The 27,022-nt window shown below is 50.6% G+C and overlaps 1 protein-coding gene across 1 annotated transcript in view; it reads left to right on the forward strand.

The window, feature by feature from the left end:
• LOC149336293 (calcium-activated chloride channel regulator 4-like) overlaps nt 1–27,022 on the forward strand; it is an 81,739-nt gene that overhangs the window by 52,137 nt on the left and 2,580 nt on the right. Inside the window, exons 9-10 of the mRNA XM_089554108.1 lie at nt 2,101–2,377; nt 3,233–3,356. Coding sequence (XP_089410234.1) covers nt 2,101–2,377; nt 3,233–3,356 — 401 coding nt within the window. The remainder of the gene's footprint in view (nt 1–2,100; nt 2,378–3,232; nt 3,357–27,022) is intronic.

Consider the following 27,022-nt stretch of genomic DNA (forward strand, 5'->3'; position numbering starts at 1 on the left):
TGCTATTCGCATTGGACTTCGCATCAAGTGGATAGGTAAGGATACTACTTAAATCAAGGTGGTGGAGAATTTTCATAGTTATAGTAGTCAAATTCAATTACTGGTAAAGAGGGGTTTTATTTGTGGGCAGGTTTGAACACGCACGCACCCAGACGAGACACACACACACACACCCACACACACACACACACACACACACACACACACACACACACACACACACACACACACACACACACGCGCGCGCACACACACGCACGCTATTTTATCGTCCACTATTTACTAACACTATTTTATCGTCCTTTAACTGCTGTTCCATTTCCAACCATTTTGCTCCCTTTCTACCCCTTACTTTGTTTATATAACTGATTGGTTGGCTAGAATTCCTTTTTATAGTTTTCTTTCTTGTCCTCTGAGTGGCTACTTTGCTGGGCTCAGCCTTCATTATTACCCTTTCTTATTCGCCGCCAGCTAATCCTACTTACACAATCCCCGCCTTTCTACCCTTCCACTGATATTAATGCCACCTCGTCAGAACCAACACCTGTTCCACGCACATCCCTGTTTATTTATTCGACTTCGAAACCTTTCTCCAGGCTTGACTTCTTTATCTCCCGATTAGCACCAACCAAATCCTTGTCAGCCTGTTCGTAGCTTCCTAGCCCCTCCGGTAATGCAGTGTGCACACCACGATCTGCTCGTACTGTGCTGTTGCTTGCTATAGTTAACTTTCTTCGCTAATCTTTCCACCAATTGTGTAGTGTCAGTGGTGAGGACATCATTCAGTCCCGCTGGTACAATTACCACATTAACTGCCACATTCTGCGAAGAAGACGACTGATACTCGCCTGTCTCCATTTAACTGCTGCATTATGTAGAGTGTTTCACTTGACTTTACACAATTTTTAAAAACAGGCTTTCCCCTTAGAAGAGCGCTTTTTTCGAGTTACGATTATCAGTGATGTAGTACACCACAATACAGCTTATACGTGCTATGTAGCAGGCTAGGTAACTAGTATTGAATAGTTAGTTTTTTAAGTATTATTGTTAGGCTCCTTGTTTATTGAAAGGCGTGTACCCCACCGTTAGTAATATAAATATCACTATTTAGAATTTCGAAAATGCGTCTCCCCTCCGCGCTGTGGCCCAACAAATTTTGGCCAATTCTCTAGTTACGTCACTGTAGAGGTTGCTTTGCCTGCAAGCTTCGCAAAAGCGCATGTATTTTGTCGCGATGCAGTCAAAACTTGGTGGGTCACAGCGCCGATGGTTAGCGCGTTTTAGAAATTCTAAAAACATGTATAGATATTCCTTACGGTGGTATACACGCCTCTCAGTAATTAAGAAGCCTAACGATAATAGTTAGAGTTGAGAACTCAACACTAGTTAACCAGGATTCTGTTAGCCCGTCTTAGTTGCATTCTAATATACTATACCGCTGACAATGGTATGCTGAAAAATCGCTCTTCCAACTCAAAAAGAAAAAAATTTAAAATTATATTACGTCTTGGGTGAAACACCTTGTATATCCTGCACACGACCTCATGTTTGAGCCACCAGCGATAAGCATCTGGGTGTTCTCTCTCCCTCCCTCCTAACTTCGCTGCCTCCTGGTGTCACTGAGGAACTTTCTTTCTGTCCATCTGTTGGCTCTGACTTCGATCTCCTTTTTAGGTGTTTACTTGTTCCCTTCCTCTCCATAGCCTCCAGACTTCCTAGCTGCCACCTGTGAATACCTGTCCCTCTCCAAGCCAGCTTGGCCTACGCTGCGTTCGCCGCCCACGCAAGTGCAGGCCGCATCCACGAGGCTGGCGCGGGAATTTTTGTCCGCGCCAGCCTTTTGTGTCCGCCATTTTTTCTTCCATTTCTACACCTAGCGTTCTTTGTAGGGTGTTGACAGGTGCAGATAATGTGCAGTTTTCTTCGTCAACTCTGTCGGGGTGTGTACTTAATATGCAACACTTGCTCATAAACTCCCCAGAAAAAATGTCCCAGGATAATAGGTCCGCCGTGAAAGCGCCCTCTAAGAAAAAAATCTCCCTAGCATTACAAAGCAAAGAAAATTACAAAGGCTTACGACACTTTTTTCGTGCCTACAAGGTTGGAACCTGGACACTGCACGTGACGAGTCCCAGCCCGGCCCCAATGAAGGTCAACGTCGGGGTGGAGACCGAACCAAGAGCAAAAAACGACGAACCGTTACAAATCGACTGCAGGATGCCGAGAACTGAAGTGAAAAAGTATAACCATGCGAAGTTCTGGGTCAAGGTCAAGAAGGGCTGGAAGCCGGTTCTGGATGCCGTGGTCACCGCCATAGTTCACCGCCCGACGAACGATCAACACGCGATAAAAATCCGCCTTAAGGACGACGGAGTAGGTAAGAGCTATTGCTAGTATAGTAAGAAACATTCGGCCCTCTTCCACTGCGTAACGCTATCAACGGCTAAAAAGCTGGACTAACAATTGCTGTGCTCGGAACATGTACCGCGTCTTTTTGTCTCTCTTCTTTGTGGTGAGGCACACAAGAAAGTTGAACTGATTACCGAATACCTGAACTTTCCCTATATGTAAACTTGAAGGGAGTATTATCCTAGCGAAATATCAAAAAACGCGATAAAGAAGCAATACAAGACTATCGAATTTCTTCTTTTCATGTCAAATGTTTCTTTTAAATATCGAGCAACTGATTCTGGAAAGCCGGAGTTACATTTTGTGGTTTATTGAGATAACCAAAGTAACTGAATATTCTGATCCACCAAAAAAACACCGTTGCGTCAGTTACGTGGATGTTTCCTGTGTTGGTGTCCTCCTGCCTTTCTTCCTACCTTTCTTTTCTTTTTGCTCTATCTCATTAGTTCCTTCCTGCTTTCTCTCTCTTTGTTCCTTTCACATTCTCGCTTTCTTTCCATCGTTCTTTCCTCCACTGTCGTGTTTCCACCAATCCTTGTTCCTTCCGCTGTCTTGCTTTTTTCGATCCTTCTTACATCCGCTCTCGCGCTTTCTTCCATACTTCTTCCTTCCGCTCTCTGGCTTTCTTTTCATCCTTCTTCCTTCCACGCTCTCGCTTTATCTCCATCCTTCCCCCCTCCTCTCTCTCTCTCTCTTTCTTTCCATCCTTCTTCCTACCCCTACCTCGCTTTCTTTAAATCCTTCATCATGTGCGATTCCTGAACCTTTTCCAGACCCCGACTATATCGAAAATGACGGCGAATACACCGGCTTCTTCTGTCAGTTCGTAGGCAAGGGACGATACACCTACAAGGTGGAGGTCTCAAGCCAGAAAACGACACGTGTGCAGTACCTGTTGAGGCGCTCGGGTACCTTACTGAGCACGTCAGCCCTTGTTGCTACTACAGGTGAGTTTCCATGTACTTGGCACATTTATCCGTCGAGGCACTCACGTAAACTCAACTTGTACTAGTCAGTCAACTGCAGTGCTAGGTGCAATCACGCGGGCTTCCTCCCAAGCTATGGAGAAGTACCTTCATTCAAGCACAATGCAATTCCGCGCGAACGCCGCCATTCGTGATGCACGAATGCAGAGGTGCAGTTGAAATTAAGACTGCAAAGGTGGAGTAATGTAACGTCGTTTTTGTTTTGTATGTATTGAATCCGTAGAAGGTGAATGTAAAGGTCGCCGAGGAAAGGACCGCGGTCACGTTTATTTGAAAGCTGACGGAGAGATGACAGCGGCAGAGCAGCGGCCGCAGCGTCTAACTGAGGACTAGGTCCAGAGCTTTCTCTACACGCGTGGTCGTCCAGTAGGCGACCGCGGTCGCGTTTTTTTTTTTAAGGCTGATGGAGAGATGACAGCGGCAGAGCAGCGGCGGCAGCGTCCGACTGAGGCCGAGGTCCAGAGCTTTCTCTACTCGCGTGGTCGTCCAGTAGGCGACCGCGGTCACGTTTATTTGAAGGCTGACGGAGAGATGACAGCGGCAGAGCAGCGGCGGCAGCGTCCGACTGAGGCCGAGGTCCAGAGCTTTCTCTACACGCGTGGTCGTCCAGCAGGCGACTGCGGTCACGTTTATTGGATGGCAGACGGAGAGATGACAGCGGCAGACCAGTCGCGGCAGCGTGCGACTGAGGCCGAGGTCCAGAGCTTTCTCTACACGCGCGGTCGTCCAGTAGACGACCGCGGTCACGTTTTTTTTGAAGGCTGACAGAGAGATGACAGCGGCAGAGCAGCGGCGGCAGCGTCCGACTGAGGCCGAGGTCCATAGCTTTCTCTACACGCGTGGTAGTCCAGTAGGCGACCGCGGTCACGTTTATTTGAAGGCTGACGAAGAGATGACAGCGGCAGAGCAGCGGCGGCAGCGTCCGACTGAGGCCGAGGTCCACAGCTTTCTCTACACGCGTGGTCGTCCAGTAGGCGACCGCGGTCACGTTTTTTTTTAAGGCAGACGGAGAGATGACAACGGCAGAGCAGCGGCGGCAGCGTCCGACCGAGGCCGAGGTCCAGAGCGTTCTCTACACGCGCGGTCGTCCAGCAGGCGACCGCGGTCACGTTTTTTTTGAAGGCTGACGGAGAGATGACAGCGGCAGAGCAGCGGCGGCAGCGTCCGACTGAGGCCGAGGCCCACAGCTTTCTCTACACGCTTGGTCGTCCAGTAGGCGACTGCGGTAACGTTTATTTGAAGGCTGACGGAGAGATGACAGCGCCAGAGCAGCCGCGGCAGCGTCCGACTGAGGCCGAGGTCCAGAGCTTTGTCTACACGCGTGGTCGTCCAGTAGGCGACCGCGGTCACGTTTATTTGAAGGCTGACGGAGAGATGGCAGCGGCAGAACAGCGGCGGCAGCGTCCGACTGAGGCCGAGGTCCAGAGCTTTCTCTACACGCGCGGTCGTCCAGTAGGCGACCGCGGTCACTTTATTTGAAGGCTAACGGATAGATGACAGCGGTAGAGCAGCGGCGGCAGCGTCCGACTGAGGCCGAGGTCCAGAGCTTTTTCTCCACGCGTGGTCGTCCAGTAGGTGACCGTGGTCGCGTTTTTTTTGAAGGCTAAGGGAGAAATGACAGCGGCAGAGAAGCGGCGGCAGCGTCCGATTGAGGCCGAGGTACAGAGCTTTCTCTGCACTCGTGGTCGTCCAGTAGGCGACTGTGGTCACGTTTATTTGAAGGCTAACGGAGAGATGACAGCGGTAGAGCAGCGGCGGCAGCGTCCGACTGAGGCCGAGGTCCAGAGCTTTTTCTACACGCGTGGTCGTCCAGTAGGTGACCGTGGTCGCGTTTTTTTGAAGGCTGACGGAGAAATGACAGCGGCAGAGAAGCGGCGGCAGCGTCCGGCTGAGGCCGAGGTCCAGAGCACTCTCTACACGCGTGGTCGTCCAGTAGGCGACTGTGGTCACGTTTATTGGAAGGCTGACGGAGAGATGACAGCGGTAGAGCAGCGGCGGCGGCGTCCGATTGAGGCCGAAGTCCAGGGCTTTCTCTACACTCGTGGTCGTCCAGTAGGTGACCGCGGTCGCATTTTTTTTAAGGCTGACGGAGAGATGACAGCGGCAGAGCAGCCACGGCAGCGTCCGATTGAGGCCGAGGTCCACAGCTTTCTCTACACGCGTGGTCGTCCAGTAGGCGAGCGCGGTCACGTTTGTTTGAAGGCTGGCGGAGAGATGACAGCGGTAGAGCAGCGGCGGCAGCGTCCGACAGAGGTCGAGGTCCAGAGCTTTTTCTACACGCGTGGTCGTCCAGTAGGTGACCGCGGTCACGTTGATTTGAAGGCTGACGTAGAGATGACAGCGGCAGAGCAGCGGCGGCAGCGTCCGACTGAGGCCGAGGTCCAGAGCTTTCTCTACACGCGTGGTCGTCCAGTAGGCGACCGCGGTCAGGTTTATTTGAAGGCTGACGGATAGATGACAGTGGCAGAGCAGCGTTGGCAGCGTCCGACTGAGGTCGAGGTCCACAGCTTTTTCTACACGCCTGGTCGTCCAGTTGGCGACCGCGGCCACGTTGATTTAAAGGCTGCACGATAGATGATAGCGGCAGAGCAGCGGCGGAAGCGTCCGACTGAGGCCGAGGTCCTGAGCGTTCTCTATTCGCGTGGCCACTGCTTCGTCTCTATTGCGCGCGACGAAACGGTGGCGCTACAGTGGCCGCCACCGAATGCGAACGATGAGTTTGTGCGAAAAGTACAGTAAACACGAAAGGAGAGGGTTGAACGAGAGAAAAATTTATGTGGTTTAACTCTGGTTACACCCGGTTGGTTGCGAAAGTTTAGCTTGCTTAGCTGCTTCTGATAATCGTCGTTTTCGCATACGTTCTTCTTGTTCCTGTGTTGCCTGGGCACGTTGTTCCGCTTGGCTTCATTCCGTTTATCTTGCCTAATCTCAGCTTCTTTATTGGATACAGCTCGTTTAGCTGCTTCGGCTTCTCGTCGTTTCCGCAGTCGTTCTTCTCGTTGCTCTTCCGTTTCTTTGGCACGTTGTAACTTCTTTATTGCATTCTTCCTAGCTGGCTTGGCTGTCGCCTTACTGTTAAACTCTTCAGAAGCAGTAGAGCAACTAAATTCAGATAGGGACTCTTCGTTGGTGAGTTCTTTGGCGAGACTCCTCAAGGAGCGCGGCACGACCGGCTGCTCCTGGCTGCGGTGGAGAGAGCAAGCTGACGTCACGCGTCACCATAGCATTAAAGAGGCTGACGTCACACCTTCTGTTATCCGCGACGGCGGTTCCTCGAAGAGCAGGGGGTCCACGGACCACGCGACGAGCGGTTAGACCTGGCATAGTATTGCTTTCGCCATAAAATATAAACAGTCAAGTAAAGGCCGGCCAGTCAGATCGGTAGTCCGGGAAGGCCGTCGTGCGGGACAACAAAGCTCAGACGGTCGAGCCTGGCTGCTTCGCAAAGGGCGATGGAAGCAGAAAGGGGACGGTGATTTCAGAGGCAGCAGGCATGAAATGTCACCCATAAAGCGTCGACGGGATGGTTGGGAACTAGTGTTCAGGCCCACTGGGGGGTGGGGGGGGGGCTGCTGACAGTGCGCTCGAGGTTGGTCTCAAGATGGACCACGTCCAGATTTGTGGGCGACTGAAGTGCGTCACCACAGCCGTTGGTAAAAGGTGCCACTTGTGGTAGGAGGAACGGTAGAAGCGCAGCTGCGATGGCGCATGCGCTCGAGGCGGCGAAGCAACGGCAAGGCAGGCGAAGGCGGAGCGACCAACAGGCAGCGGTGATCTGATGGGAAAGTGGCGACCGTTTCGGTAGCAGGCAGCGTTGGTTGGAGGAGGAGGGCACAAGTCCAGCACGTGAGCGTCGGAGGCAACAGGACACGCTTGCGCTCCGACCACAGGCGGTGTTGGATGGGGCCCGCCCAAACGCGTCCATGTCGTAAGCATGCCGCCACCTTCGGTGGCTGTCTCGTCCGTCGCGGAGGCAGTGACATGCGAAGCCCAGAGATGCCCAGGGAGCCGTGGTAAGCGTTGCGGGTTGCGCATTATTAGCGACAGGGCTCCGATGGGGTATGCAGGCGCGCCTCGCGATAGGTAGGACAGATGGGGGCTCACCAGGAAAGCGCTTGAGCTGGCGGCCGAGCTAGTGGCGTCAGGCTGCTTTGAACACCGACGGGGAGCAAGAGGGGCCCACATTAGCGGTCTGGTCAGTCTTGAGATCAGGCGCTGGCATTGGGTCACGATTCTTTTCAGGCGAAGTGGGGCTGGAGGCAACCGCCATGCTTGTTACTGCTGTCATCGGGTTCGCCTTCGCTTCCTGCTCCTGATGACGATTGTGGCTGTGCGGATTTTTAGAGGGGCTGGGGGTGTGAAGCCAGCGGGCCGGCCGTGGCTTCAACTTCGCAGTAGAGGCCTGGAGAGCGGTTGTATTGTCGAGAGGGACGGCCGGGCCAGAGGCGCTGGGCAGGAGTGGCGGCGAGAGGCTGCTGAGGCGAGCCAGGTTCTGATGAAGGCGTGGGCGCGAGTGCGGCAGGCGGAGGGCCAGAGGCTGGCGACATCGAAAGCGGGTCCACTGCGTCGTACAGCGGCAACAGAACATAGTAGGCGCCGAAGTGCGCCAGTTGAGACGGCCGCACGCAGATCATCGTATGGCCGGCAGCCCAAGGCAGAGCAGGCGAGTCGGCGCAGAAGGTCGGGCGCGAGGATATCTCAGAGGACAGCGTGTTTGAACGGCTGCATAGTGATGCCGTTCATGTACAACGCAGCCTCGAACTGAGCAAACCACCCGCCAACACCCTAGGGCCGGAACACCTGAAGCGGCGGGTGGAAGCTTGGGTCCTGCCAGTACGCCATCGTGGAACGCCGCTGATGAAGAAGGGGCGGTTCGCCGTCTGACCCCGCAGTAGAAGGTCGATGTGGAGGTCACCCAGGAGGCTACTGCGGCCACGTTTATTTGAAGGCTGCCGGAGAGATGATAGCGGCAGAGCAGCGGCGGCAGCGTCCAGAGCGTTCTCTACTGCACGTGGCAACCGCTTCATCTTCATTGCGCGTGCCGAAATGTTGGCGCTACAAATCCTTATTCCCCGCCTCGACGAAAGGCTGATTCCATTATTAGCACGAGCGTGTCGCTGCTTGAGTTAATGACGAATGGCGAGAACGATCTGAGTAGGATAGATTCGTCTTGTTATCATGCCCATGTCTTTATTATTAGGCCTGAAGAATGAAGGGGGTGTCCAGCGGCGACCGGTGTTAAAGCTTGCTTGAATTCCTGTACCTTGTAAATGACTTGGATAAACAGCAATCACTTCAATGACAGCGCTTGATTCTCAGTAACACTAGCAATAGTGCAGCCTGTCTGTCGCATATATTTGGCCTGTCGCATTTCGGATACGTAATATGTGTGCGCGCACGAGTGAGCGACTGTAGGGGGTGCCTGTGTCGCTTAGACGAACTCGTGCATACGTATAAAGCCACGCGGAATAGTACAGCGGCTTCTCCGATTGGGCCGACTTCCAGATGGGCGTGTAAGTAACGGGGTGGCTGGTATTTTCTCCTTCTATTATTTAAAGGCACAACTTCACTAACAGGTAACTTCAGCTCGAAGTCTTCATGTGGTTGGACTCATCGCGCATGCTAACAGGTTTCTGCATTGGACTACTTATCCCAAGTGGCCAAATCGGATGTTGGCAGCGGCGGCAGCATTTGGATGGAGTCTGAATACGAAAAAACCTGGGTGCTGAGTGGAGTGTAGGCACGTTAAAAACCCCACGTGGTACAAATTATTCAGTTGCCCTCCTCTACGACTTCGCCCATATAAACCATGTGTCACATTGGAGCGTAAAGTCCATATTTCGTTAGATTCCTGCGTACAGTTGCGTGCCTGCAACAGCCGTCACTGGGCGACATGCCCCGACTTGTGCATGAAAGAGAGTTTCAGCTGACTGTACTTAACGTGGAAAACGACGTCGCCGAAATAATTCCTCCGGACATTTATGTAGATTGAAAAGGTACAGGTATCTCGCAGAGTGTTACTGGGCACCGATGTAGTCTCTTGACAGGGGTTCTCAATCCTTGAACACACCTTTTCTGGCCGACTGTACCAACTATTGAGCGGATTGTATGCATCGCCACGCAGGGCGAGCGATGTGCGCTATCGGCTACAGTGGCGAATGGACATTCGGGATGGAATCGAATGCAGAGGGAATGTAGTGTCCCCGAGGGTTTGAAAGTCGGTGTAACCGCCTTGCAGAGGTCCCTTCCAAACTAAAACAAAGATAAAAAATAGATTGCGAGACTCTATACGGAATCGTATTCGCGTTTCGTTAGGGGTAGTGTGCCGTCGCCCTTATGCAACGCCAACGAGGAAAATACCCTTTTTGGCCCAGCTGACATAGCATTCATGAACTCTTCATTAACTTGTGTTTCATGAAAGGCGTGCTGCATAAAGTTAAGATTACTATCTAACCCAAAACAATCTCCAAATGTACCTCCTTTCCTGTCCCTGTAGCAGTACTTTTTAAGCTGCAATGCAACATTTTGACGCCCATATTGTGTTCACGTGGGCAGCAATACCCAGTGTAGATTCTAGTGGCTCGGATATGTACATTAAAATAACTGAAAGTAGGCAAAGTCCGATATATTTACCGTGCGTTTTCGCTTTTGTACGTCACACGTGCGCAGAAGTCTATAAGCATTAAGATTGGAAATGTTGATAAGCTTATTCCTGGAAAAGAAGTCTTTAGTGGAGTGTGTATTGTATGGTTATAAACAATTCCGAGAGCCCGCTTTTCAAGGACAGCTGACTTTTTTTTTTAGTCTGGTATATGCAGCGGCGCCCGAAACTAATGGGCAGTAGTTTAAATGTTTGCGAAACAATGCGTCATAAAGCAATTTTTACTTTTTTCAGGAGACAACTTCTTAAACGAGTCAAAAATCCGATGGCTTTGGCTGCTTTTAAAGCTACATAGGTTGTGTGGTCATCCCACAACATATTTTTGGTGAATATTACGCCAAGTGACCAAATGACCTTAATATTTCAATCTCTTCATAGTTATAAAATAAGGGAAGGAGATCACTGCACATTCTGTGTTTTCGGTGAAAAAGTATTGCTTTAGGTTTTACGGCATTTACGTAGAGAAGACTTTTACCACACCATATTTTTATTTTCTCTAAGAGCATATTCGCATTCCTTGTTAACGCTATTAGTATCGCCAGATAAAAACAAACTTGTATCGCCAGTGTTAACTATGAACCTGTCACTGGTATCCACACTTATTATATCATTAATATATAGATGAATTAGCAACAGTCGCTAGATATTCTCATGGGGAACCCCGCAGGAGGCTGTTCTAGGAATTGATTTTCTATTCATTTATTTAGACGCACTGTTTTCTGAGTCCTAAATAAGAAATAATTAAAAGTCGTGGTTTTCGCCTTATTCCTTGATATTCAAGCTTTTGAAACAGTGTGCTATGATTTGTGCAGTTAAAAGATTTCCTTACCTAAAAAATTTCCTAAACAAGTTCTCTATTTTCACTGTTCTTTAATATATATTCATTCTGGTGTAGAAGAGCAAGTTCTGATGAACGGCCTTCTTGAAGCCATATTGGCAGTCGGCGATTATACCGCGTTTATTGAAAAAGTTTCCAGCTCGTTTGAGAATAAGTTTCTCTCGCACTTTTAACAAGACAGGCAAACTACTGATTGATCTACAGTTCCCAAAATTGTTTTTATCTCATTTCTTGTATAAGACTGCTACTCTAGCAACCTACATTTTCAGAGGGAAAGTGGCGGTCTCGGTAAATAATATACGTGTTCTAATGACGCATTAATAATGTCGATGACACGATTGACTGGACGAATGTGGATATTGTCACGTTGTAGTGACGGCAGTCCAGCGGTCAGGAAGACACCAGAAAGACTTGCAAACGAAGCTCTTTATTTGGGCTGACTTGCGCCCGCAAAAGAACTGAATCACTCGGTGGCGGCGTAAGCAACAAGCGTGCTCGTCAATCGTCGAACTACGAATGCCTTCTGCTCGCGGCATCGTTCAATTTAAAGCCGGCAAGGAAACTTCGAGATAACAGGTCGAGATCATCTAGAGTAATCTGGAAACACGTAGATACAGCTCTTCATGGCTGGGATCAATCGAGATTAGTCCGGTCGCTTCTCCCGTCACGAACAAAAATGATAGCACCCCTTTTCTGCGGCCTTGCAGGAACGAACGGACACTAATATGATACGTTGCATTACCCCCCTCTCAGAGAAGCATCGCCTCGATGCTTTAAATTGAAAATAAACACGAAGAATGCTAACTTCGAGTCCGTTAGCGTTCATAATAAGGTTTAAGGGCAGCGGAAAAAGCTTCAAATCTGGCCGTGTCGTCGCCGTCGGTGGTGTCGTAGTTTTCGTCGTCGTAGCTGTCGTCGTCATCGCACTTGTCGGCAGTTGTCAACGTCGTCGCAGTTTTCGATGCGTCGCAGTTGTCGCCGTCGTCGCAGTTGTCGGCGTCGTCGTAGTTGTCGGCGTCGTCGTAGTTGTCGTCGCAGTCGTAGTTTTCGTCGCAGTCGTAGTTGTCGTCGCAGTCGTAGTTGTCGTCGCAGTCGTAGTTGTCGTCGCAGTCGTAGTTGTCATCATCGTAGAGGCCGTCGTCGTAGGGGCCGTCGTCGTAGGGGTCGTCGTCGTAGGGGTCGTCGTCGTAGGGGTCGTCGTCGTAGGGGTCGTCGTCGTATGGGTCGTCGTCGTATGGGTCGTCGTAGTTCTCGTCGTATTTGAGGCATAGTCCTGTGTTTTTCGTCGATGGAGGATCTCAGTTCTTCCGCTCAGAAGCAACCTCACCTCGAGAGGCTGCTTTATTCAGTTTAACTTTCGGGGGCTGGGGGAGCGTCCACGCACGGCGTAACCTCGGCTAGGAGATACAAAGCGCGAAGACGATGGCGACGGGGAACGTGATAGGCGGCTCGGCGATGGGCATTCTTCCCGACGCAAAAACTCTTTGATGTCGGCTGGTCTCTGGCCAGGTCGGGGTCGTGGGGCGTCGTAAGAATACCGTCGAATACCCCTTCTCCTATATGGGCAGTACCGGAGAATGTGACCGGCTTCGCCACAGTGGAAGCATAGTGGGCGGCGCTGGTCGGGAGTTCTCCACTCGTCGCATTTCCTCGGCTGTGTGCGACGCTCGTAGGACGGGCGGGTTGCGGCGAGAGGGCGGCGGTCCAGCGCAGCTGGCTGAGGGCGATAGGGGCTTGGGTCCCGTCGTCGAGGTGCAGGATGGCGCACTGCTGCGGCGTAAGTCATGGCTGGGGACTCCGCAGGCTGCGTGGTGGTCGGCGTCACACCCAAGGCCTTTAGAACCTCGTCCCGGATGACGTGAGTGAGCGATGTAAGCTGCGGCTGCGTTCCTGTTGGCAGCAATCGTCGGAGCTCTTCTCGCACAACTCCACGTATAACCTCCCGCAGGTAATTGTTGTTTGCGGCGTCCAGGCAGCTTGCTGAGAAAACGCGCTGCTGGCGGTCATACTGGCGGGCTCGGGCATCAAGAGTTTTTTCCATCGTGTATGCCTCTTCTACGAATTCCGCGACGGTTTTCAGTGGGTTGCGGACGAGGCCGGCAAAGAGATGCTCTTTAACTCCTCGCATAAGGAACTTCACCTTCTCTTCTTCCTTCATCATCATGTCGGCACGCCGGAAGAGACGCTTCATCTCCTCAGTATACACCGCAACGGTCTCGTTTGGGTGTTGTATGCGAGACTGCAGCAGCTGCTGGGCGTTCTCTTTTCGCACGACGTGTGTGAAGGTCTCCACAAGCTGCTCCTTGAAGGTTTCCCAGTTCGTGAGACTAGCTTCCTCATTTTCAAACCAGATCCTTGCTGGTCCGTCCAAGGCGAAGAAGACGTACCTTAATTTCGTGGCATCGTCCCATTGGTTAAAAATAGCCACACAGTCGAACTGTTCTAGCCATTCTTCGGGGTCGGCGCCAGGCGAAGCGTCGAAGGTTGGTGGCACCCGGGGCTGCTGAAGAACGATTGGGGTCATCGTCTGGGCCAAGCTCATGGTAGACGTTGCTGCTGGCTTTCGCTTTCGGGTAGGGTCCGGCAGAATCCCGAACTCAGGTGCGCCCCCTTGCAGGCGTCGGCTTGCGCGGTGGACTGGACCCAGGTCCTGCGGTAGAAGACTCAGAGGGCCGGCGTCACGACTTGTAGGGGGTGTCCGGAACATGGGAGGCTACCCAGCACCTCCACCAGATGTCACGTTGTAGTGACGGCAGTCCAGCCGTCAGGAAGACACCAGAAAGACTTCGAGCCGAAGCTCTTTATTTGGGCTGACATGCGCCCGCAAAAGAACTGAATCACTTGGTGGCGGCGTAACCAACAAGCGCGCTCGTCGATCGTCGAACTACGAATGCCTGCTGCTCGCGGCATCGTTCAATTTAAAGCCGGGAAGGAAACTTCGAGATAACAGGTCGAGATCATCTAGAGTAATCTGGAAACACGTAGATACAGCTCTTCATGGCTGGGATCAATCGAGATTAGTCCGGTCGCTTCTCGCGTCACGAACAAAAATGATAGCACCCCTTTCCAGCGGCCTTGCGCGAACGAACGGACACTACAATGATACGTGGCAATATTAACTGCATCACTGCAGGTACTGTTCTTCAGGTCTCTAAGCGTTGACATTATTTCATGGCCAGAGACAGGGTCTGCAAACAAGGACGGAAGGCATCTGTCAATGGCTAGATGAGATGAATGTGATGAGAAATTGGAAGGGGAGGTATAAACTCGTTAAATTCATTTGCGAGGTGACTACCAGAATATTCTATGACACGGTTAGTTGTCTTACTGGGGCTTCTAACCGGCGAAATGCTGGAGTTGAGTGACTGCAGCTCACGCCAGAGATTAAGAGGGCAATTTAATGGCGTCTGAAAAAGAGTTTAAGAATGTATGTCCTTCGCCTGTCGTATATCGGAATTCAGTTTGTTCCTGTACTTCTTAAAGCCCTCAAAACAAGGCTCTCTTAGGTGTGAATAAATACCTGATATAATTTGTGATTTTTTATACGCGTGTGCAATTAACGCGACGTCCACGGCTCGCTTATGGTATCAGGCGCCCTCTTTAACATTGGATTAAAATGATTGTTATCAATATGAATGAACTTGCCGAGCAAAAACTCATAACTGCTCTGCGAACAACTTTATTTATAACCAGTTAATATCCTGCACATTTCAACCGAATCTTTCTAGAGCACCTGCTGTTAGATATTGGACTATAATAAGGGAGTAATTACTCATTCCCGTCCACCCGAGCGCAGCCATACACTTTTAAGGAAAACCCCGCCGTGGTGGCTCAGTGGTTACGGCGCTCGGCTGCTGACCTGAAAGACGAGGGTTCGATCCTGGCTGCGGCGGCCGAATTTCGATGAAGGCGAAATTCTAGAGGCCCGTGTGCTGTGCGATGTCAGTGCACGTTAAAGAACCCCAGATGGTCGAAATTTCCGGAGCCCTTCACTACAGCGTCCCTCATAGCCTGAGTTGCTTCGGGACGTTAGAACCCCAATAAACCAAACCAAAAAAACTTTTGAGGAAAAGTCGGAGAATTCCCTAAGTAACTACTAAGCAATTACTTGTCACACAGATCACTACCTTCATAGCAGCCGGAAGTAGTAAAAGTCAAATTAGTGAAAGTTACTACCTCAAAAAGCTAGAGAAGAGCACTACAATCGCAAACAAAATGCTAGGAGTATTTACTAAGAAGATGCTTAGAAACATTTCGCAGATGCTGCTAGCGTTCTCACATGGTGCGCTGCATGGCTTGCTAAATTTATGGATGGTGCAAAAATAAATGAAGCTGCAAGATCAATTTCGTCAAATTCCGACCACGCCCATAGCTGCCAGTGCGGCCGTAAGTCACATGCTAGGGCTTAGACAAATAGTGCATTATATGTACAAATTATGCGAGGTGATGGCATAAAACAGCCTTACAGGGCACACACAAGGGTCCAGAATGCAAGAAAAACACAAACAAGGGTTACGGATGCGAGATGCATGCACTCCGCGTGCACAGTAACTCTTTCTTCGTCTGCTCCACACCATAGTTCAGGCTCTAGTTTACGGGCTTGTGGCTTTACAGAAACAGGTTAGCATACCGTGCCGCATGCCCCTGCAGAAATCTTAAGTTACAAAACCAATTTGTTCACACAACAGTCAGTGTCAGTTATGTTCTCTCACTGTATTTTAATGTGCAGGTATGGTATGTGGGGTTTAACGTGCGAAAGCGACTCAGGCTTTGAGGGACGCCGTAGTGAAGGGCTCCGGAAATTTAGACCACCTGGGATTCTTTAGCGTGCACTGACATCGCATAGTACACGGGCCTCTAGACTTTCGCCTCCATTCAAATTCGACCACTGCGGCCGGGTTCGAACCCGCCTCTTTCGGGCCAGCAGCCGAGCACCGTAACCACTGAACGGCGATTTTAGGGTTCATGCAACGGTTACTAACCAGGTGCTAACTAGCGACCGCAGTTAGTAAGAAGAAAGCAAGGACTACTTTTACTGACTGTACCGTGAGAGGTCGGCAAGTAGTTTGTAAAAAATAGCAAAATGACATAGGAGTTAGTAACTGCTGTATTTTCTACCTTTTACTGCCTTTATTAAGAGTGTGCGGCTAAAAAGGAAAGCTTTACAGCTTTCTCGCAAACTTCTAGTTAAAGAAAAATTGGTCCTGGTCTGTGGTTCGAACCCCAGACCACCGCTTCAGCGGAGCACTCGCTCTACCGACTGAGGTAACCGGGACAGCAAGCTTACAATAGAGCGGGAGCGAACTAAAGGAATTGAACGAGAGCGCGAAGAAGACTGCTCCGGTGAAGCGGTGGTCTCGGGTCCGAATCCCCGACCAGGAGGAATTTTTCTTTAACTACGAAGTTTATGAGAAAGCTGTATAGCTTTCCTTTGGAGCCGTATGGCTTTGCTCAGGTGGATGTCAATGAGTAATTACTCCTTTATTCCAAATCTGCTCCACCTTTCGGGATTTCTCTCACCATTTCACGACATTGAATAATAACATTCTCATGAAGGTCACGCTTCGGAACCTGCTTCTTGGAAAATAAATAAGTGCCCATATGATCACTGGGTTCGCAGGATGCAACTGTTAATCAAGAAAAGATGAATACATGTTTGAGAGAGGCAATGGTTACACGCGTTGCATTGGTAATCAGATTTGTAACACAAAAATATCAGAGTGAAACATAAAAATCGGCCCTGCTCGTAGCTGCACATAACACATCTTTATTGAAGTCGCCACCAATGATTAGTTCATACTTATTGGTCGTTGCAAGACATAAATCAGATTCTACGGCTTCTAGAAACGAGCGTAAATTACCAGACGGTGGCCTGTAAACAGCAGACATTAAAGCGTTTCCTTATGTAATTGAGAGAAGTTCAACATCAACAAGCATGTCGAAAAATTCGGGAAAAATTTCACACTAAAAGCGTGCACCAAGAAGCACGCATACACCACCTCCACGAAAGGTTTTCGGATTTAAAGAAAATGTTCAAAACGAGGGCAATTCAAAGTTACCGCTGTCAGTCAGCCGAGTCTCCGAGATCGTAACTGATCAAAATAAAACCCAAGCTGCCTAACAAGATAGAGAATGCATCGCTCTTTTTCCTGACCGACCTGGCATTTAGATGAAATCGCTTAAGCACTGATGGAGTTTAAAGCACGCAGTGTTATTAATTTCACATTTGAGAGGATATCTGTTCGGAGCCATCACACTGTTGTGTATTTGTGTGGAGCGGTCACAAACGATACCTCCCTTACAAAAATGCTTTTTGAGACAGTGTTGAAGTTCTCTTGAGCAGACTCAACACGCCATGTTGAATTTTTGTTGTGACCAGGGTGGGCTAGTGTTGGTGAATTATTGAGGCCGAGTTGAAACTCATTGGAAAAGTGGCCACTGTGCTAGATCTGAGCATTCTCAATGAAATTTCTTCTTTGCGTTCATGTTGAATTCAGGTTGGAATTACGGGAGTGAATCAACACGCCATTCTGAATCTTGGCTGAGGTAAAAAAGCAAAAAATCCTGGGAATACATTTGTATTGCGCCATATGGACCAAATACCAATGCAATTTTCGGCGGTATATTCATATTTAGTGCTGCATTTTATCGTTAACGTGAAGCCGTCATCCCCTGTGACGTAGTGCTCCACACATACGCTCACATATGTATATAAATATATATACATACATACACCCTAGCCCTACACATCCATCAGATAAAGAGCATGGGACAGTACTGCACACGAGGCTTTGAAGAGAAGTTTATTGGACTGATTATTCATACAAAGGGACCATAGTCCCTCACAAAGACAAAAACAACAAGGCAGCGACTAGTGTCGCTCGGTACAAACAACCTATGAAACAAGAACACGACGGCGACTGCTGTCGCCGTTCACACAAAATCATTCACAGCACAGAATGTTCAAAGGATCCATAATGTCCAGGCATCGCGGGGGGAAGCACGCTAACTGAATACGATGAACGCGCACCGACACCGCGCACCACACACTCAATACGGCAGGAGCCGCACCGTAACGCGGCCCCCGCTGGCGGCGATGAAGCGGGTGCTCCACCGCCGCACAAACTCTTCTGGGAGGGTCACATGATCTAAACACGCCTGTTGAAACAGGCGCGCCCGAACCCTCTGCAGCATGGGGAACATGGCGCGTTGAGGCCGGCCCTGCAAGGAAGCGACGCCTCTCTGGCGCCACAAAACAAAGGCCCCGACACACAGCAAGAGCCGCACAAATGCGTCGCGCGGCCTGGTGTGCGAGTCGAGGCTAACAAAAAACATGCGCGACATCATAAGAAGAACTGACAGAGTTCATCTTACGATCTTAAGTGCAACCTCGGCTTCGCCCTTATATGGTCCTACTCAGGGGTGTCCGGACCTGCGCAAGTTGTGGCCTGCCGGTCAGCAAAGTTATGTCAGTTATTACTATTAATATTTATTTATTTTATATGTAGTAGAAATAATCAAGTTCATATGCAACGGTCTATCATTTGACGACCTTGATTCATTCATAAACAACTAAATAAAGCATTAATTAAGTGCCCTTTTTTATGAGAGCACATACGAATCCTCCAAACTAGGTATGGCTGAATGAGCATATTGCACTTTTTTCTATGCAAGAAAATGACTGAGCTGTTTATGAGAGTTTTAACAGGTGCTGCATGCGTTCTTAATATGTGTAATGTGATCAGGTTCTGTTTACACGATGCATGTCGAAATGATTTCATTTAGTTAGGCTTAGAAACGGCTGCCTTGAGATGATTGAACTTAAATTCAACAGAAATTGTTCAACAGTAAATCTCTTGACTGCGCTCAACAAAAATTTCGCGCAGCAGGTGTTGAGTAAGCTCAACATACATTGAGTTCATGTTGGTTTCCAGTTGATTCAACAGGAGCTCAACAAGGCGTCAACTGAAGCTTAAAAGTCATTTTTGTAAGGGCTGCATACTATTACATGTTCACAAGGTAACTTTCAACGCAAATTATGTGAGCAGTGTAACCTTCCCTTCCGCGAACAAGCACCTTGCCACTTGAGCACGAAACAAACCTGATATTTTATCCTCTCAGCCCAACCTTCAGTTGGCAGAAGTAAGTATTTCGTTCTTCGGGTAAGGTTTTCACACAGGTACCCGCGTTTGCTCTTCTCTGCTAAATATTTCTTGTGTTCAAGCCATTGGTATCTTTGAGCCTTTCCCTAGAAGCGCACAATAAAGGCGGATCTTGTTCGCTTTTGCAGGAAGTCGATAGCCCACCTCAATATGGCTAGCACTAATCTGTGCGTTGTTTTGTTGTGTTGGGTTTAATGGCGCATAAACGACTAAGGCTATCATTCGCCAAGCTCAAGGTATGGAAATCTCTGCGAAATTCATTTGTTTAGCCACTTCATTAACCTTAGCTAGGAGATTCTCATGGGCGCTTTGAGAAACACCATGAATTTCTGTTTTTTTCCTGCTTCAGAATTCCAGCTGATCCAAGTCATGGTTGAGCGGAGAAAGTTGTTCTTCGCAGCTGGTATCCTCCACTTGTGCTATTCCTTGCCGCAGGAGTGTGATTTCTTTGTCTTCATTATCTAGACGCTTCATGATTTCATCAAACTGGTCGGGCATTGTCTGAATATACTGCTCAACTTCTGCAGTTTTTTTTTTTTCAACGGCATTAAACAGTCAAGTCTTTCATTGAGCTCACGAAAACCAGAGGCAATATAGAAGCAGGAGGCTCGGCCTCTGTCTCTCTGAAAAACTGTTACTCTTACATAATAGGGAGGAAGTTTGAGGTGTACCGGAAAGGGCCACCTCCCACAACCACTAGGTGCACTCCTCTGTACAGGATCCCATTGACGACCGCTGCGGCTTGGGCGCCCTTCACCAGGGCCTTCTGCCTCACCAGGTCAGAGCAGCCTAGCAGGGCTGCCTCCCAGTCCTCCCGGCTGGGTAGTGTTTCGGGGCGAGGGTCGGGGTTGACTGACATGCCCATACCATGGGGAAGATGTCTGAAGACTTCTGCGCACAGTACGGACACTTCCCTGTACATGCAGGATCAAAGTGGTTTAAAACTGCCGCAGCGCCTGTTATTAGGGCTGCTCGCAATAGCCATTTAGGTTAAGGACGGGTTGTGGTGACGCTGCTCCAAAGCCAGCCCTCGCCGGGAGGGAGGCGTCCTCCATACCGGACAGCGAGCAGCTGTCGTCGTCTACTTCAGGGGTGCGCCTCAGAGGTTTGAGGGGGCGTCCAGATACGTCCTTGTAGGGACCGCCGGGCCTGGAAAATTGGGCGAAAGGAAAATTGCACAGGCCTGCCGACTGGCTCAAGCCGAGCCACCACCGCTGCCACGTGCAGGTAGAAGAGAGTTGAAAGATAAGAGGACAGAGAAAAAGAGAGAGAAAAGACCCGCGTCGCAACAACCGCATCCGCCGAAGCGGACGCTGGCTGAAAAAAACAGATAAGCGGCAGCTGGGCCGAAGGCTGCAACCCACCGAAAGTTGGTTTGGTTTGGTTTGTGGGGTTTAACGTCCCAAAGCGACTAAGGCTATGACAGACGCCGTAGTGGAGGGCCTCGGAAATTCCGATCACTTGGGGTTCTTTAACGTGCACTGACATCGCACAGTACGCGGGCCTCTAGAATTTCTCCTCCAAAGAAATTCAACCGCCGCGGCGGGGATCGAACCCGCGTTTTTCGGGTCAGCAGCCGAGCACCATAATGAGCCACCGTGGTGGTGTAGAGCCACCGAAAGTTGGGTTGCAGCGTTCGGGCTACGGCCGCTTATCTGTTTTTTCAGCCAGCTTCCCCTTCGGCGGACGCGGTTGTTGCGACGCGCGTCTTTACTCTCTCTTTTTCTCTTTCCTCTTATCTTTTAACTCGCTCCCATCTGCACGTGACAGCGGTGGTGGCTCGGCTTGAGCCAGTCGGCTGGCTCGTTCACTTTCCTTTCCATCCTTCTCTCAGTCGTAACCAACCATGAAGCACAGATAGGTGAGTGTAGCGGTGTGGTATGTTTTTCTGGAGTTTCCACTGCCCTTTTCTCTTGATCTTGCTACCTGCTCCTTTTAAAGGTTCGATGGAAGCTATTAGCAGCAATGACTGGCTCATTATAGTCCTGTGCTGTTCCCCGTTTCCACGAAAGTACCACATAGAATAGTCTAGTGTATTTTCTCTCCAACATGTCAGACCAACTGGCCCAAAGCTTCCCCTTGTTGAGTCTAGTGTATGTTTACGTTACATTTCAAAGAACTTCACCGCAACGGTTCCTGTGTGATGTTAAAGAGCCGGTGAAAAAAAGTGGAATGCGCCATATTTCATTTTTTTTTTCAAAGCTAGTTGCAATGGATCGTGAAGTCAGCATGTATCTAATTCGTGATATTTTCAACAGAAAAACACACATCAATTCTTAATAAGAAAATCGGTGGCCACTTTTCATCACCATTGCATCAGAAACTCAACTTAGAAGTCATCAGAAATACCTGATGAGTGTGATGTCTGAATCATTGACCTTTTATCAGAAACTCATCACAAATTTTTGTAAGGGGTAGGTGGCTACTCATCTGAATTTTAATTTCTCTTTAGGGTAAGACAGCGTGGCCATTAATTTGGAGTTACTACACCTCGGACACCTCGAAGCGAAACGTTTATAGGATCCGACTGACGGCAGTCACATAATGTTTGTTAATACATAGGTGGATACGATACCTTAGTAGTGCTCTGCAGCTCGGGTGTGACCAGAATAATTAAGGTTCAGAGTTGTTTGGGTTGATCAAAAAGGCTTTTAGCCACTATTTCACGCACAGCTATAGTGCTACATTACTCACTTGAATGATGTTTGTTTAGGTGATTGTCATGTTGGGTGAGCATAAGCAATAATGGCTTATCAACGGGAAGTTTCTTCCCTCGTGTAACGGCCAAGCATCACACGCAGCATCCAGGAGTGTTGCAATTAATCGCTTCCGGCTGAAGTAGAGTGAAAAAAAATTGAAGCGCTGAAAAACCAAAACTGCAATTTACTCAGTCATGTTTGAAACAAACCAGTTTCGGAAGTTGCTGGAAGCGAAGATTGAAAACACAAGGAGATGTCCGCAACTGTGTTTAACAGAGGTCCTCGCTTGCGTTCTCCGGAACCCTGGCAGAACAAATACGGCCAGCAATGCGTGCAACATGAAAGCTACACGTGCACTGTGAGCAGCATGAACAACGGGGGCTTCAGCAGTGAGAAACACCACTGTGGTATCGAGTCCGTGAGGGAAGGAGTCAACTCAGAAGCGAAAAATACGTGCAGCAGCGCACTCAACATGAAAGCTAGAACTTCACGGCGAGCAGCAAGAACTGCGTCGCTCAAACAGCGAGAACCACCTCCTTAGTATCGATCTTCAGCGAAGCAGTCCATCTGCAACAAAACAAAATTCTTCCAGCAATGCGGACAAGGTCAAATACAGACCTGCCCAGCGAGCAGCGTAAACGGCAGGTCTCAAACAACATGAAGCGCAACTTTCGAGTCGCGCCTCTGAAAGATTCTCACTAGAATCAAACCAATAAGGCCCGAAATGCACGCGAAACCAAAGCTACACCCTGCAGATCCTTGCAGAACCAGCAGCGTGAACGGCGGGGTTAGGACAACCAGAAGCACCGCTTTCGTAGCCGGCGAGCAAACGATTCTACCTACAACCATGCCAAACGGCGTTGGTTAATAAAAGCTGCAGTAAATCGCGCTTCGCACCAAACCCGGCAACTGAGTACTGAACAACGGCCACTAAACTACCAAGGACGCAAATCTAGCCCATTATCTAAGTTTGTGCGGCCGATGCTGTGCAGCCGATCCTTTCGGCAAGCCGCGTTGTGTTTTCCGCGCAGAATGCCGGAACACCTTTTCTCACTGCGTCCTCGGTTTTAGCACCCGTAAGCGCAACAGAAGCTCGTCATCGCCGCAGCGCGTAGACGCTGTCACAGCTAGAGAAAAGCTTCCCGCAAATACTCGGTCGCACAAAAAGAGAACGAAGCGCGAGACTTACTCCGACAATGGCGTCGGCGTCTGGTGCGTAGCAATAAAGTGCGCGCTAACAGGTCACCACGGCATCTCAACCAATGAGAGGCTCGATTACCTGGCAGAGCGCTATGAGGGAAGAGAAGCCGGAAAGTTGAAAGCTTTTCGTTATTTTCCTTCATTGAGGGACTTTAGCGCGCCTTTTGCGCATCCTTCGTCCATGGCACATGCTGTGGCATGTGCCGTGATAGGGTAGTTAAGGGAGGGGGGGGGGGGAATTATCTGCGGCGGTGCGTAAACGGCGGTGCATAAACGGGAGGCGCTCTGTCCCGTTCTCTTGTCTTGTGTGTGCGTGTGGTTTTTGGCGCCTTTACTTTACAATGAATTACCAACTAGCCCAGCAAGAAGTTCTCGTAAACTAGGGGTTTTAGCGGCGCGCGCACCTACACACTACCTCGTGGCGGTGGCACTACGGTCTTCTCCGCTGACCGCCGGTGCTGTGGAATGTGCTGCACGCGATGGACTGTCTGAATCAGCCACCACTCACAGCCTTATCTTTCTAGTTTGTGGTTTGTGGGGCTCTAACCTCCCTAAGCAACTCGGGCAATGAGGGACACCGTAGTGAGGGGCTCCGGAAATTTCGACCACATGCGCCAACGCCCTTTGCGCCAACCCTTTGCGTCAACGTCCGTACCGTGTGTCAGCCGCTGAGCGCCGCATCATTGACGAACAGGTTACCGACATGCTCAAGTGCCACGTGATACAGCCGTCGCAAAGCCCGTGGGCATCGCCGGTGGTCCTTGTCAAGAAAAAAGACGGTTCCATCCGGTTCTGCGTTGATTACCGTCGTCTGAACAAGATTACACGCAAGGACGTTTACCCTCTCCCTCGTATCGACGACGCCCTCGACTGCCTGCAGGGCGCTGAGTTCTTCTCTTCATTGGACTTGCGCTCTGGTTACTGGCAGGTGCCGATGGCAGAGGCCGATCGCCCAAAAACTGCATTCGTCACACCCGACGGGCTTTATGAATTTAATGTCATGCCCTTCGGCCTCTGCAATGCCCCTGCCACATTCGAGCGCATGATGGACAACCTACTCCGCGGGCTTAAGTGGCACATATGCCTTTGTTACTTAGATGACGTTGTGATATTTTCGCCAGATTTTTCGTCTCACCTCCAGCGCCTTGAGACTGTTCTTCGCTGCCTGGCCGACGCTGGCCTCCAACTCAATTTAAAAAAGTGCCGCTTCGGAGCTCGGCAGCTTACCATTCTCGGACATGTCGTGTCCGTGCAGGACGGCGGCAAGTTGGGCCCTTTGGGTATGCGTCAGGGCGGCGTCGATGGAGCGGTGAAAAACATCGAGAGGAGACGGATTGGCGATGGAAACAGGCGTAATGGCGCTGACGTGAAGGTCGGCCGAGCTGTCGACGAGGGGGTATGCTGAGGAGGGATCTAGCACGGCAACACTACCAAGCGATTGGCCACGGAGCAAAGTGGTAGGGCAGGAGAACGGGTTAGACACATAAATAGCGCTGGAGCCACGAATAATTGTCAGCACGGCATGAGGCAGCAAAACAGATTTCTGGTCAGCGCATCGTAGAGAGGGCGTATATGCGACAGTTGCGTCGGAGAGAGCAGCACAAGAAAGAGGCACGAGCACTGAAGAAAAGGGCGGAACGTCAGTGTCCTGTGAGACGATCACAGTAGCGGCGGCAGCGTCGGGCACGTCCAAGGGAGCGTCACTGAAGGGCGATAACTCAAGCTGAGCACGGGCGCAGTCAATAACAGCGTGATGAGTAGAAAGGAAGTCCCAACCAAGGATGACGTCGTGAGATGAGCGGGCGAGGACGATGAACTCTATTGTGTAGGGGACGTTCTCGATAAGCAGGCGGGCGGTGCAGGCGGCTAATGGTCGAATGTCCTGAGCGCTGGCGGTTCGGAGAGAAACGGCGGGAAGAGGCGTCGTCACTTTTTTGAGTCTGCGACAGAGTGTGTGGCTAAGAACAGAAACGGCTGCGCCCGTGTCAACAAGTGCTTCGACGGCGACTCCCTCAACGAACACGGTGATAATGTTGGCTGGCACGGATACAGGGCTTGAGCGAGTCGCTGGCGGCGCAGTTCTTGCCTCCGGAACTGCGGCCGTTAGTTTTCCGCTTGCGGAGCGGGTGGGCGGCGGAGCATCGGAGAGCGGGAACGTCGGCCAGGGGACGGCGAGCGGTGAGAGCGGAAACGGTAGCTAGACGAAGACGGATCGGGAGGCGGCTCATGTGACACAGGCGAGGAGGCGGGGGATAGATCGTAAGTCGGCTCACGCCTATAAGTATACCGACGATAGTCGCGACTGCGGCACAAGCGAGCCACGTGGCCAGCGACTCCGCAGGCGTAGCAAATTGGGCGGTTGTCTTGTGTACGCCAGGGGTTGAGAGGCTGCGGCTGTGGTCTTGGGCGGGCAACCGGACGATAAGCGGTTGGTGCAGGTCGCTGGGGCTCTAACAGGTGATGGGGCGGCCCGTAGGCAGGAGCAGCAGGCGAAGGCCGCGGTCGCGCCACAGCATCCGCGTACGTTAACGGAGCCGTGATCAGCGGCTGCTGAGGAGGTGGAGGAGGAGAGGGCAGTACCTCGGCGACCTGCTCCTGTATGACACGCTGGATGTTGGGAGTGAGCGGCGGCGCAGGAGTAGGTGGGCTGGTCGACAAGCACAGCTGGCGGGCGACTTCCTCACGGACGAACTTCTGAATGTGCTGGAGGAGCGACTGATGGTCCAGAGCACCGTCCCGGGAAAGAGCCAAGCTGGAAATATTTGCCTCTTGAAAGCCGGCTCGGCGGGTCGAAAGGCGCTGTTTGCGCAGCTCATCGAAGCTTTGGCAGTGGCTTATCACGTCGGAGACAGACTGGGGATTCTTCGCGACGAGCATCTGAAAGGCGTCATCATCAATGCCTTTCAGAATATTTCGGATCTTGTCTGCCTCGCTCATGGAAGCGTTGATGCGTTTGCAGAGATCGACTACATCTTCGATGTAGCTGGTAAAGTTTTCGCCGCTCTGTTGTGCCCGACTGCGCAAGCGTTGCTCGGCACGAAGCTTACGCACAGCGGGACGGCCGAAGACCTCCGTGAGATTGGTTTTCAGATCCGCCCAGCTGGAGATGTCCGCTTCGTGGTTGCGGAACCATAGATTGGCAACGTCGCTTAAATAAAATATAATGTTGGTAAGCTTGACGCTGTCGTCCCACTTGTTATACGCGCTTACGCGTTCATAGGTGGCCAACCAATCCTCCACGTCGGTGTCATCCGTGCCGCTGAAGATCGCGGGGTCCCGCTGACGGACGGCACCAGAACAGATGACAGCAGGGCCAGCAGGCTGGGCAGGTTGGCCCGGGGGGTCGGACACCGTGGTAGAGCCTGGAAGTCTGGGCATGGTGCCGTATCTCGATAGTGAGAGCAGACAGCACCTCCACCAAGTGTAGTGTAGGACGTCTACGAAGGCGCTGCGTCGCGAACGGCTAGCGGTACGTCTCGGTTCAGTTCGAAGGCAGCGATCAGTCTCAGCGGCAGCGATCAGCGCACACGCACGAGCATCGGCGCCGCTGACTTCGTCCTCTTCGTTCTTACGCTAGCCACCCAAGGTTCGGGAGCCGAAGGCCTGTCTTACAGGGTTGTTTAACGTGCACTGACATGTAAACCGTCCTCTTATAAACCTAGCTTTAGTGCAGCAGGTTGAACATGTATTCATCTATTTATGTGACTGCAAAGTCACCTTCGTGAAAATCAAAGACTGAGAATGGACCATTTTACGAAGATAGTGTGTGTGGAAAAAAAGGGATATCTCAAATTCTTTACCCCAATATATTAGAAAATCAAAACATGTACAGAGCTGCTGTCAAATTTGGCATTAGGGACTATCGTGATCGTCCTTAATTTTTTTTTCAGTTCGAAACTACACTGGTGGTATGAATTCTTGTACGCGTTCTTCTCGTTCCTCTTTTGCCGATTGCGACTCACACAGAAACAGACATGGAAACGAGCTTCTAACCGGCGTCGACGTACCCGTTAGGTATGTTCGAGATTGTCGATTCCAAAGCAGGGGACTTCAAATCAGGGGATACA

Source organism: Amblyomma mixtum, chromosome 7 (genome assembly GCF_055824585.1).
Source record: "Amblyomma mixtum isolate Tamu chromosome 7, ASM5582458v1, whole genome shotgun sequence".
NCBI classification, from domain to species: domain Eukaryota; kingdom Metazoa; phylum Arthropoda; class Arachnida; order Ixodida; family Ixodidae; genus Amblyomma; species Amblyomma mixtum.